General features: G+C 41.9%; 1 protein-coding gene across 2 annotated transcripts in view; it reads left to right on the top strand.

The window, feature by feature from the left end:
• USH1C (USH1 protein network component harmonin) overlaps window positions 1–14,378 on the top strand; it is a 112,645-nt gene that overhangs the window by 8,658 nt on the left and 89,609 nt on the right. For both annotated transcript variants that reach the window (XM_034770196.1, XM_034770194.1), the window contains exons 2-4: window positions 736–803; window positions 2,913–3,056; window positions 3,616–3,754. In XM_034770196.1, coding sequence (XP_034626087.1) covers window positions 736–803; window positions 2,913–3,056; window positions 3,616–3,754 — 351 coding nt within the window. The remainder of the gene's footprint in view (window positions 1–735; window positions 804–2,912; window positions 3,057–3,615; window positions 3,755–14,378) is intronic.

Raw genomic sequence — 14,378 nt, 5'->3', positions numbered from 1 at the left:
TGTCTAAAAGCAAAATTTCTGTGATGTAATCTGCTGTTGCAACGGAGGCCAGTGGGTTTTCATGGGTCTCACAGAAGGCAGAAATTGGCATGTGACAGATCTGAACTTTTTTTTAATTTTATTTTAGTGCAGGTAGCAAAGTGGAAGCCTTGTAATCTGACACTAGTTTAAGTGAATGCACTGTTACAGAGTGAGGAAGTAATGAATAGCAAGCAGCCAGCTCTGTCAGAGTACCAGAGCCAAGAGGAAGAATCTAGGCTAGTGGGTAGTTTACCTAACAGTATATGAGAGATGCGAAAATCAGAACTTTAAAGCCACTTAACATATAGTATAGTTATCTTGAATGTGATATTTCTGGTTGTGAAAGCATGTGCTATATTAATGAATGGCCAAAAAGGTTTCTTAAAATATTTATTCAACAATACAGTCGTTATAAGGTAAGATAAGCTTGTGATATTACAGCATGCTGTACTAAATGGAATGCTAGCTTTCAAAATCTGTGGTGACAAATTTTGGACATGGTAGTCAATCCGTTAGTATTTAAAAAAAAAAAAATCTGCGTTGCCTTAGGTTTCAAATTCTGAAGTAATATTGCCTTTCAAAGATCTTATTTGTGTATTGGATGACTTTTCCCATTGAAATCATTGTCCCTTTGCTCAGGAATTTGTGAATGTCTTATACTTTCAACATTTGTAGCTATTTAGTAATAGAATTACAATGATCTTGTATTTTCAGGTTGACTTGCTTATTGACAATGAAGCAGAGAAGGATTACCTTTATGATGTGCTACGGATGTACCACCAGTAAGCTCTAACTCCAGACTTTTAAAAGCAGTTATAGATCCACTGCATTTTTTATTTAAAGGTTAAACAGCTAAAATCTAATTTAAACAATAATCTTAAATGTAGTCTGTAGAAAACTAGCTGAAGTAATAATTCCTAGTTTTATTTTAAAAAGTCATATACTTCTGCAATTCAGTACATAAGAAATGAGCATGGTTTTAAGTTTGATCATAAAGTTATTTTGTTTGTGATGACTTACCAGTTACATAAATAAATGGAAACTTGTAGTTTATAATCGGAAACAATAATGAGCATTTTTTATAGGAAAGAGCAAAATTGTTTGACTAGTCAGTTTGCTTATTTTATTTGATTTTTAGATTCACTCTTTTTATAAATCTCTCCAACATGCAAAAATACTTTGGACTGTTTTAGCAGAAAGACTATTAATAAATTCAACCTGGAAATCTTTGCCCTGCGCATTGCAGCGTTTTGTTTTTCTGTAACAAAACGACAAAAACATCAGTTACAAGATATCAGGTCAATTATTCATTTCAGTTACACCTGTGTAAATCAATGGAATTACTGTGCATTAACGTCAGTGCAACTGAGATCGGCATCTGGGCCACTGTTTCTAAAAGAAGATGAGAATATTTTTTCCACACTTCATAGCTGAATAGTTCTGATGGACATTGTTTCCATTCATATCTTAATTAATAGCATCTCAGTGGAGTGAAATGTAGAAGTTTCCAAATTTCCATGTGGTCTTTGTACTGAGCTACCGTTTTGTATGGCCTCAGCTACGTATCCGATTCAGTTTCACTGAGGTCTGTCTAATTGCTTCTCCATTCATAAAGCATTGCCTGTTGCTTGTGAAACCAGTATGAAACTGTAGCTGTTAATTATTTAAAACTTCCTTACAGTTACAAAATTAACAAATATCCCACACATTAACTTTTCCCCACAAGTTCAGAAATTGTACTGAGTTTTAAATAAACTATCAAATGCTGCTATTGAGGTTTATTGAATGATCTTAACTTTTTTATTTCTTAGGAAGTACAGTAGCAAAAAAGGTAAGATAAATACATATTGTGGCCAACAGCTAGGATTTGTTTTACTCTGAATACTCTTTTTAAATAAGTTTAAATATTTGGGGATATAATCTCATTATGATGTGTATTAGTTTCTATTAATATTAATGGGTTACATGCACATCAAGAAAAGTAATATGCAGGGTACCTAAATGCTGTGATGATGGATACCTTACAGTGAGTAGGAGATATGGGCCAAGTTCTGTTGTCTATTGTGCTCCATTCAAGCCAATGGAATTGTTCCAGATTCACACTGGTTTGACATGACAACATAATCTGGCCCTATGACTATGTCTCAAAATTGATAAAGTTAGTAATAAGGACTTTTAGGTAGAACTCAAAGAAAATAAGCAGTTTTCTGTTCATGCTGGTTCCAACTGTATTTATATAGTTGGTTTATGTGATTTCACCACCACTGAATTTCACTTTGTTTTGAGTTCAAATGAGCTGGAAATTCAAACATACTTTGCTGCAACCACTCTGTTCCATGTGGCTTTTGGGGATTGCAACTATACATCTATCTCCTGAATCCATGGAGAGAAGAAGTTTGCTGAAAACATGGCCCAGGTTAACTAAAAAGGTTTGCAAATGTGGGCAGAGTTTCAGACTTGAAATAAAATCTAAAACCTGGTGAAAAAGTTTACCTGCTTTTGAATGTCATGACCAAAGATTTACATAGGTCTACTGTTGGTATTTCTGAGCATAAAACTAAATAAAGATGTCTTCCTTACAATATTGACAAATCATTTGTGGATTAAAGAATTACATAAACAATGTGAACATGAGTTTACTTGAATTAGAAAAATATCTTTATGCTAGTTTTATTTTTAAATTATATAGGAAAAATATATCCCTTGCTTATGGTTGGCCTTGAACTACATAAAGAACCTTTTAAACAAATCTCACACACACACACACACACACACACACACACACACACACACACACACACAATCCAGTTTTAGTATGAGTTACAAACAGAAAATATAATCTTGTTAGTATTTTGATTACCCAGTCCTGTTTTCTCAATGTATTTTTATAGATCCATGAATCTCCCAGTACTGGTAGGGGACCTAAAGCTTGTGATTAATGAACCAAGTAGATTGCCGCTGTTTGACGCCATCCGTCCCCTTATCCCATTAAAACATCAGGTGGAATATGATCAGCTGACGCCTAAACGATCAAGGTACGTGTAGAACAGGGGTTCTCAAACTGGGGGTCGGGACCCCTCAGGGGGTCGCGAGGTTATTACATGGGGGGTCATGAGCTGTCAGCCTCCACCCCAAACCCTGCTTGCCTCCAGCATTTATAATGGTGTTAAATATATTTAAAAGTGTGTTTAATTTATTAGGTGGGTTGCACTCAGAGTCTTGTTGTGTGAAAGGGTCGCCAGTAAAAAAAGTTTGAGACCCACTAGTGTAGAACAATGTAGGTCAAATGAACACAAGCAGGAATGCTTGATTGAAAAGTAATTTATTCAGCCACGTTTTGATGAATAAAATATCTATATCCTGTGCATGCTATCACAGACACTGAAGTTGTCTTAGATGTAGTTCTTTGGGGACTAAATTTATTGTTTGGACTGAAATGTGTCTGTTGAAAATATTAGTCATATATTCTCTTTTCAAGTCTAAGCTTGACAGCTGAAAATATTTTAAGCAGTAACTAAAAATGCTTAAAATGAAGCTTCAGTTGTCACAATTTGTTATGATGTTGTTCATTACGATACATTAATACGTTTACAGAAAGCTGAAGGAAGTGAGACTGGATCGTTTGCATCCTGAAGGGCTTGGAATAAGTGTGCGAGGAGGACTGGAATTTACTTGTGGCCTCTTTATCTCCCAACTAATTAAAGGTGGACAAGCAGACAGTGTTGGGCTTCAGGTAAGAAAACACATTCTTGGTCATACTGCTGCAACAAGCCCTCTTATTATGATCTGAGGAAAGAATCCAGTCAGAAATGTTCTTTAATCTCCTTATGTAACTGTCACTAAGGAACTTGCGCTTTTAAGTCTTTTTTCCTTTTTAATCAAGTTCATGAAATGTGGTAAATCAGCCAGTGCTATTAAAATTTTCCTCTTCCTCCCAACCCTTTATTATGTAAACCAAAAATAATTTTTCATGTTTGATTGTATATGCCAATTCTGAAGAATGGTATAAAAGGAGGATTATGCGAGGCACCTGCATTCACGCTTTATACCAGCAATATCGAAATGTAAAATACATTCAACAGAAGATCTTCTCTAACTGGAAAAATAAGAACCTTTCAAGTTGCCAAAAGCCTAATAAATCTAGGACACAGCACTTAAAATAAAGGATAAACATTGAAAATCAGGAATAACAACTAAAAATTTAAATTTTGCCTAATAAGGAAATAATTTCTTGAGTGCAATTAGATTTTAATTTTAAATTCCATTTATATCTTACTATTGTTTAATATTTATATTGTGGTAATGTCTAAAAGCAACAACCAGGTTAGAACCCAAATGCACTAGGTACTATAAAAACACATAATAATAGCTTCTTCTGTGGATAAATTCCTGTGATAAATAATGCAGTAAGACCAGTTCTTTTGAAAACATAAAATATGGATGTGGTGATTTACAAAGAAAAAGGGGATAATACTGTGATGGGTTGGATCACAGAAACCTCCTTGGGACCTGCCAACTGATGTGCCAAGGTTACTTCTGCCCCTGCTTTCCTGCCCTGGCAGCTTAGGACCCCAGTACCCTGTCTTGCTGAGCCAGACACGCCAGTCTGCTCCAACACAGACCCACGGTCTGAAACACGTGCCCTAAAGCTGCAGACTTCACTGAAAGCAACTTACAGAAGTGTTCCTGTCTTTAACACTCAGATGCCCAACTCCCAATGGGGTCTAAACCCCAAATAAATCCATTTTACCCTGTATAAAGCTTATACAGGGTAAACTCCTAAATTGTTCGCCCTCTATAACACTGATAGAGAGAGATGCACAGCTGTCCCCCCCCCTTTTTCCCAGATATTAATACATACTCTGGGTTAATTAATAAGTAAAAAGTAATTTTATTAAATACCGAAAGTAGGGTTTAAGTGGTGCCAAGTAGTAACAGACAGAACAAAGTAAATTACCAAGTAAATTAAAATAGAACACGCAAGTCTGAGTCTAATACAGTAAGACAACTGAGTACAGATAAAAACCTCACCAGTTCCAGTAAGTTTCCTTTTACAGACTAGTCTCCTTCTAGTCTGGGTCCAGCAATCACTCACACCCCCTGTAGTTACTGTCCTTTGTTCCAGTCTCTTTCGGGTAGTCTTGGGGGTGAAGAGACTGTCTCTTTAGCCAGCTGAAGACCAAATGGAGGAGTCTCCCAGGGGTTTAAGTAGACTTTCTCTTGTGGGTGGAGACCCCCTCCTCTCTCCTATGCAAAGTCCAGCTCCAAGATGGAGTTTTGGAGTCACACGGGCAAGTCACATGTCCATGCATGACTGAGTGTCTTACCTGCCAAGCCACATTCCTGGGAAGGCTCCGATGTGGATTGGCATCTTCGAGTTCATTGTTGGCCTAAGTGGTTCTTGATGGGGCACTTAATTTGCACTCCCCTTTCTCAAGAAGCTGACCAAATGCTTTACTAAGGCTATCAAGCAAGTATACAGCCAATATTCCTAACCTCAAGTACAAAAATGATACATGTATACAAATAGGATTAATAGACTCAGTAGATCATAACCTTTACATAGATATGTTACATGGCATATGTAGCAAAAAAACATATTCTAGTTATGTCATATATACATTCATAAGCATATTTCCATAAAACCTTATGGGGCACACTGTCACAAATACCAAATGAAGAGTAGAAAAATGTGCATCATTTCTTGTTCCTCCTCCTTGTTCACACACACACCTTGCCTGGGTGAAAGAGAGAAAATTGTGAATGAAAATGTCTATCAAGCCATATGCTGGACCTCTCTCTATCAGAAATAAGAATGCTTAAACTATCTAACTGGAGGGGAGTGCAGTAAGGGTTGATGTTTGTGAGTAGGATAATTTATTTTGTCTGGCTAATTTTGATTGTGTGGGGAATAAGTTGCTGGACGTGCTGGCTTTATGGATTGTATTTAATATTTTCCCAAAATGCATCAGATTAGGTACTTCTTAATTTTATATTTAAATTGAATAAAATAAAAAAGTGCACCTTCTTACAATCCCCTTCCTCTCCTGAAGATTCATGTGCATCATAGGCTAAGTAGTCACAATTGGCCTGCCCAATTCAGGTAACTCACCCAGACTTTTTTTTTTTAAAAAGATTTAAACAAATGTTCATGTGTACATATATATCCATCTACTAAATCAGAGTCACTGTTAGATTAGTCCAATCTAGTGATATAGAGAAAGCGATTCTGCTCCAAGATCTTAATTTTGTAGCTCTCCTTCATGGCGGGTGTCAAAGAAAAATTCGCCAAGAGATACAAGCCTGAGGCACACTTGTTGTGGACTGTGGCCAATCAACGACTCACTTCTCCATCAGGAATTTGCTAGGAGAGGAACACCAGAAGCAGATCGTAATGTACCATTCAGGAGCTTGCTGTATGAGCTGCTCTAGACATTCGGAAAGGGGAGCATGCATTCTCAACCCGAGGACAATTCATTAGAGGTGTTTTTACTCTTATCTGTCTTGCTTTCTCTGCTCTTGCAATGAATGAAGAGGACAGTCACATCTGGAAGATACCAATGTGACTGAACAGTAATGAACTTAATGGCAACTGTATAAGCTGTCGAACTAGAACATTCATATAGTACTACTAATCATTTGTCTCCTATTCGCCAGTTGTCTCAAACCAATACCAATCATTTGATGCAGTCTAGATAAGGTTATTTTCAGCCAACCTTGATTCAGAACTTCACTCAGATGCTGTGCTCTTGGAAGATCGAAGCTTGTTAAGGCAACCCATTCATTCTTCTTGGTGAAAGTACAAGTGGGAAGGGCAGCGATAGCTTCACCTAATATTTGATTGCCATAGTATTCCACATTGATTCATTGTCTCTTGTGAGTGTTCAGAGGAGCTCTGAGCCAGGCACACAGTAGTTCAGAACTCCATTTATGTTTCTCAGACAAAGGCAAAGTGTGAACAAAGAAAAAATAATCCCTGAATATGTTACCGTGAATGTGTTCGACTTCGATTATATGTATTAATGTGAACAGATGGTGTTTTGCCGCTAATCTAACTGTCTGGCTTGGGTTTGTTGATATTATGTGGTAAAGATCAGTTTAAGGTGCCTCCATAATAGGCGGCACTAGCCACTTTCTAAAACCAAGTGAATAAGGAGAATTGACAGGCTGTTCATTGTTCTAAATTGCTGTCTCATGGTAAAGCCAACTGCTTCTGAAATTTCACCCATCTGCATTATTTAGCTAAATCTCTTCACATTTTTATTCCAAAAATGCAGTCTGAGAAAAGGTTTAATGATCTTTTATCATAAAATCAGTTTTAGCCCGTTTTTTTTTATCCTAATTCATTTCTCATGATGATTATTCCTTGAAGTGGTTTTTGCATTTCTAAATGTTTGTATAGTCAAGGAATTTGACTGAAACATTTGAAGTTTTGACCTTTTTACTATGAGTTCTTGATTTTTCTGAATGAAGAGCACTTATCCTTTTCATGTTTTATTGTTTCTTCTCCGTTTTGTCCTGCTTTCTCAGATACTCATATCTATGAGGATTCTCTTGAAAAGAAAGGGTTTGAGATTAGTATGAATAATGAAAGGGGAAAAAATATACAAAAACAGAAATTTGAAACGGTCAGCATGACTATCTTATTTTAATCATGACGCAAGTTCTCTTTCTTGAAATGTAAAGGCAAAATAAAGGTATTATCTAACTTGATGCTGTTACAGCCTTTATTAGAAATTTTTCTACAATGCATTGGTTATGTTGACAAGTATATAGAATGCACTATACAGCCTAATTCTCCATTGGCTTGCACCTTGAAAAAACACTGTCACTCCATTTTACACACATGGCACTCTCACTTTGCATATTGTAAATGACTACACAAGATGTAAGGTAATAGAGAAGGAAACTGATTGAAAACTGAAAACCTGGCCAGATATCCCATCTTTATATCACTTCTTTAATGAGAGATGCTACATGCTGTGTGTTTGTAATAATTGGGCTCAATGGGACAAAAAAACATGGCAGTATCAGTCTTAATTCTGAACTTCCTTGGTTTTGTAAGTTTAAGTCGGGGCATCAGTTTACTACTAGAATGACAAGAGCCATGTTGAGACAACCTAGAAGGAACTATTGCTTTTGGACTCACCTGAGTGTGACTTAACCCCATAAAGAAGTAGGCTAACCCTTCAGTATCCTGAAACTGTGCTATTGATCTCAAACATGTAAGGATTCAAAATAGATTGGAAGGAAGTTGAATTAAAACAAAAGCAAATAGCAAACTAACATAATGACAAAAGAAAGTAAAGGAATGCTGAAATAAGGGCATCTTCCCAGCGTTCAGCATATGTTCACCCTTTCAAAAAAGCATTTAAATAGTTCCTCTCTGTGTGCAGACATAACTTCCACCAATGTTAAGAATACTGTACATGTTTTGACAGGACACTATTCATAGATTTTTAAGGTCAGAAGGGACCAATATGATGGTCTGGTCTGATCTTCATAATAGCACAGGCTATAGGAATTTACCCACCACTCCTGCACTGAGCCATGTATCTTGTGGAGGAATTAGTGCATATCTTTTAAAAAATACATCCAATCTTGATTTGAAGCCTTTAATTCATGAAACAGACAAAGCACAGCAATGGTTTGGCCATTCCCTCTTTTTCCAGGCCATAACGACTACCCTAGAGTAGGGGCACTATATGCCTATGCATCTCCTAACACAGCATTAGATTTCACTGGAGCAGATTATCTAACTAATAATGTACATTAGAACTGCTAGGTACAATTTATTATAGAGATTGGCTCAATTTCGGCATTGGTGTAAGCAATGTTCCGTTGACTGAAAAGTTTTTAATACATTAACTAATAACTGGTTAAATATGTACAATAATCAGGAGGTGCTAAAATATGGATCCCTGAAGCATATCTTTCAGGGCCATTACTTTAAACTCAGTGAAAAGGCCTGCATTATTGTTTTTTGTTTTGTTTTAAGACCATGAATCAATTAAAATGAGGTCTTGTTGACTCAGGGGATTTGTAATGGGATAATGAAGACTTTAATCTCTAGGTCACTGATTTTGATTTGACCGCAGCCACTGGTGACTGAAAATTGTTACAGTCAGATGGTGGTTTTGTGGTCTATGTGAAAAAGAGTTGGTAATTCTGATTCCAATTTGAAGCCTGTATGTCAGGGGTTTTCAAATTGGGGGTCATGACACCTCAGGGGGTCGCAAGCTGTCAGCTCCATGGGGATGTCACCCCTGAGCATGGCCATATGTGGGGGTTGACAGGACCAAGCCCCTGTTAAATAAAAATTAAATTAAACCCCATTTTTAATTTATAAGGAGGGTCACACTCAGAGGCTTGCTGTGTAAAAGGGGTCACCAATACAAAAAGTTTGAGAACCACTGCTCCAGGTCATGAAAACCATCATCAAAATTGGGAATGCAGAGCTTTGTTTACAATCTGATCAGAGATGCCAAGGGCAGAATATGCATGGAAAATGAAGGATTTTCACCTTACAATTGGTCCTTGTAAATCAGGGTTGAAACACAAGAAGATCAGGTTATCCCTCTTGAGTTAAGCACAACAGAGGGCTCAAGAAGAAGTGACTTTACATCACCTTTGCACCTCTCCTGGTCTCGGAGCAGCTAGGGCCATTTTGGCCCCTAATGCAGATTGAAGTAGCCCGAAGGCTGCCCTAATTTGGGCCAGTCCAGCAGTCAGGAATAGCCAGAACATAGGGAGTCCCCAGCTACTGCCCTACATCCCCTCCCTTAGGAACACCCCCAATACTGTGCATTGTGTGAAGAGGCTGGAGATCTGAAAATGCAACTGGAGACAAGGAGGACCCTTTCTCCTAGCTACCTTTACCAGGGATGGCAGCTAAATAGGAGGAAAATAAACTAGCGTGGCCCTTGGGGATTTGATGCACCAGTAGAATTGGAGCTGCAAAGCCAGAAATGGCAGGGGACTGACAAGAGCAGCACGTCAGACAACATGTCCAGGAAAGCAAGAGTAGAAAAAGATTAAGTGGCTGGTCAGCATGTGCAGCAGAGAAGGAAACCTAATAACAGGGATGTACAGTAGGAGAGGAAAACCAGGCAAGTGTGTGGAATGTTCAGAAGCGAAGAGGAAAAGGAGACCAGGCAGCATAGAAGTGTGTGCAGGGGAAGACAGAGGAGCAGAACAAATAGGAAGGGGAGATAGTGTGATTAACTTTTCCCCAAAACAGACATTAGTTATACCAATACAAAACCTGCATGTAAACCATGTGTCCCATTAAAAACAGTTAAAAATGCATGCTTCCCTTCCTTTTAATGCAGTGGTTCCCAAACTTGGTTTGCGGCTTGTTCAAGGTAAGCCCCTGGGAGGCCACGAGATGCTTTGTTTACCTGGAGCGTCCGCAGGTACGGCCGCAGCTCCCAGTGGCCACAGTTCGCCATTCCCAGCCAATGGGAGCTGCAGGAAGCAGCGCGGGCTGGGCCACTGTTTCCCGCAGCTCCCATTGGCCGGGAATGGTGAACTGTGGCCACTGGGAGCTGCGAGCAGCCATACCTGCGGACACTCAAGTAAACAAAGCATCTCGTGGCCCACCAGGGGCTTAACCTGAACGAGCCGTGAACCAAGTTTGGGAACCCCTGTTTTAATGTAAGCAACTGTGAAGAGGAGAAGAAGGTGATCCACAGGATTTCAAACAGGAAAGGAGGTGAGCTCTCAGACAATTCCTTTATTATTGGAGCTGGTTGAAATTTTTCATTTGAAATTTGTTGTAAGCAAACAATGGCTATGGGACAGGGTGGCCTGCCTCTTTAAGAACCAGGAGGCCTTGGACTAATCAGCCCTTGGAGTGCCATAATTAGCAGCCTCTGAACTTAAGGGGCAGGACTAATTGGGCTCAGGTGACCATGTGAACAACATCAGGGCCTCATGAAAAGATAGAGAACTCAATTTCTGGGAAGTACCACAGGGAGAAAATTGGGTCCTGTAATAGGGTCTGGAAGTACTCCAGGGAAGTCTCCTGTGGGTCAGTGGCCTATCCCAGAGTAGGGAGACTTAAAAAGCCCATAGGGTCAACTGAGAAAAAAACTCAAGTGGGATGGAAGTACCTTTTCTTTGGACTTTTGTTACCCTGGAAAGGGACTGAACTCTGAGGCCTTGTCTACACTACGAGAGTAGTTCGATTTTACTTAAATCGAATATTTGGAATCGATACTGCAAAGTCGAACGTGTGTGTCCACACTAAGGACAGTAATTCGACTTTGTGAGTCCACACTAACGGGGAAAGCGTCGACATTGGAAGCGGTGCACTGAGGGCAGCTATCCCACAGTTCCCGGAGTCCCCGCCGCCCATTGGAATTCTGGGTGGAGCCGCAAATGCCTTCTGGGTAAAAAAAAAGGGGCCAGGGTGCTTTTGGGTAACTGTCGTCATCCGTCCATCACTCCCGCCCTCCCTCCCTCCCTGAAAGCGCCGGCGGGAAATCATTTCGCGCACTTTTCAAGTCATTGACAGCGCGGACGCCACAGCACTGTGAGCATGGAGCCCGCTGCAACCATCGCTGCAGTTGTGGCCGCTCTCAACGCCTCGCAGCTTATCATACAGGTTGCCCTGAGGCAGATGCAGAAAAGTCAGGCGAGGAGGCTACGTCAACGCGGTGATGGCCTGAAGTCTGAGAGTAGCACAGACCTCTCAGAAAGCAGGGGACCCAGCGCCGAGGACATCACGGTGGCAATGGGTCATGTTGATGCTGTGAAACGGCGATTCTGGGCACGGGAAACAAGCACTGAGTGGTGGGACCGCATAGTGCTGCAGGTCTGGGATGAATCACAGTGGCTGCGAAACTTCCGCATGCGGAAGGGAACTTTCCTTGAACTTTGTGAGTTGCTGTCCCCTGCCCTGAAGCGCAATGACACCCGGATGCGACCAGCCCTGACTGTCCAGAAGCGAGTGGCCATAGCCCTCTGGAAGCTTGCAACGCCTGACAGCTACCGGTCAGTCGCGAGCCAGTTTGGGGTGGGCAAATCTACCGTGGGGGTTGTTGTGATGCAAGTAGCCAAGGCAATCGTTGATGTACTGCTGCCAAAGGTAGTGACCCTGGGAAACTTGGAGGCGATCATAGATGGCTTCGCAGCGATGGGATTCCCAAACTGCGGTGGGGCCATAGATGGAACTCACATCCCTATCCTGGCACCGGACCACCAGGCCAGCCAGTACATTAACAGAAAGGGCTACTTTTCCATGGTGCTGCAAGCACTGGTGGACCACAGGGGACGTTTTACCAACATCAATGTCGGATGGCCGGGCAAGGTTCATGACGCTCGTGTTTTCAGGAACTCTGGTCTGTTTAGACGGCTGCAGCAAGGTATTTACTTCCCGGACCACAAAATAACTGTTGGGGATGTGGAGATGCCTATAGTCATCCTCGGGGACCCAGCCTACCCGCTAATGCCCTGGCTCATGAAGCCCTATACAGGTGCCCTGGACACTGAAAAAGAACTCTTCAACTACCGGCTGAGCAAGTGCAGAATGGTGGTGGAGTGTGCTTTTGGCCGTCTCAAGGGGAGATGGAGAACCTTACTGACTCGCTGTGATCTCAGCGAAACCAATATCCCCATTGTTATAGCAGCTTGCTGTGTGCTCCACAATCTCTGTGAGAGCAAGGGGGAGACCTTTATGGCGGGGTGGGAGGTTGAGGAAATTAGCCTGGCTGCTGATTACTCACAGCCAGACAGCCGGGCGATTAGAAGAGACCAGCGGGAAGCGCTGTGCATCCGGGAGGCTTTGAAAGCAAAGTTCCTGAGTGAGCAGGGTAACCTGTGACTTTCTAATTTTGTGTACAGAGAAGCCTTCACCCCACTTCCAACACACGTTTCAAAATAAAAATAGTTCTACTTTGTTAAAGCACACCGTTTTCTTTAATACTGTTTTCGCGGGAATTTTTTAAAACTGGGACGCAGACTGTGGTGCGGAGCGGGTGTAGTGTAGTCGCGCGAATGCAGCTTCTAAACTCAAGGACTGACAGGCTCCGCTGCGGTGGGATGGTTCTTTCAACGGAGCCTGTCACCCCTCCTGATACGGACTGTGTGTATGGGGGGTCTATGTGAGTTTGTGGCAGGGGTGGGACGGTTACAGATCCCCTGCTGTGTGGCTCTGTGATCCTGCCTAAGGACCGCCGTTTAAGATCTCTAACTGCCCTCCCCTGACACAAAGTCACAGAGCAACCCACCCCCCACCACATAACATGAAAAGAACCTCCCAGACTAACCAGGGTAAGTAGTCACTGCATCACTGCACTATGTATGTGCCCTGCTGCTGTGCCTGCCCCCGACTATGTACCCTGCCAAAGGTGACTGTCCTGTCCAATTACCAACCCCCTTTCCCCCCCCTCCTCCAAAAGAACATGATGGAAACAGTAGTTAACAGAAACATATTTTTTATTATCAACTACACATGGGACTGGGAAGTGAAACTTGGACGGGGGCTTGTGTCAGGCGGGAAGGAAAGAACTTGTCAAACTTTGGGGAATGAGAGCCTTCTGCTGCTCGAGCTCTCTGCAGGGGTGGAGTGAGAGTTAGCAGGGACTCTGCCGCCTCTCCTTCTGTGCACTTTGGGTGAAGGGAGTATGGGACTTGGTGGCGGGGGAGGGCGGTTAGAGATGGACTGCAGCGGGGCTCTGTCCTCCTGCCTCCGTTCCTGCAGAACATCCACAAGGCGCCGGAGCGTGTCCGTTTGCTCCCTCAGTAGTCCAAGCAGGGTTTGAGTCGCCTGCTGGTCTTCCTGACGCCACCTCTCCTCCCGATCCATGTTGGCTTGGTGCATTTGGGACAAGTTCTCCCGCCACTGGGTCTGCTGTGCTGCCTGGGCTCGGGAGCAGGCTATAAGCTCTGAGAACATGTCCTCCCGTGTCCTCTTCTTCTTATGCCTAATCCTCCCTAGCCTCTGGGAGTGTGATGACAGGCTAGGTTGTGAGACAGTCGCAGATGGGGCTGTGGGAATGGGAAAAAGGGAGTGAATTCCTCAGAAAGATAAATGTAGTTGTGAACAAAGAACATAGTCTTTCTCTGTGAACAGGACCATGCACAGCACCTATCACATGCGCACTCAGCACAAGGTCGAATTCTCGGCCTTCGCATTCAGTGTCTGGGGTTTTGCAGAGCACTTTTGAGAACCTTGTCAGGACAACGGAATTGCTCTTGCACGCAGACATGGTAAGCCGTAGATTCGTGGCAGCTTAAAACTTTAATATTAGCAATGGCCTCATTTCACATTGAAATCAATGTCGGTCCCTGCTGCCAGCAATCCGGCAAGCAGGAAGTCTGCTCCTGTCCCACACCCTCGCGGCTGTCCCCGG

The sequence above is a fragment of the Trachemys scripta genome, chromosome 4 (assembly GCF_013100865.1).
Source record: "Trachemys scripta elegans isolate TJP31775 chromosome 4, CAS_Tse_1.0, whole genome shotgun sequence".
Taxonomy (NCBI): Eukaryota; Metazoa; Chordata; order Testudines; family Emydidae; genus Trachemys; species Trachemys scripta.
Note: the sequence above shows the minus strand (reverse complement) of the source record. Positions and strands in the feature narration are given on the sequence as shown.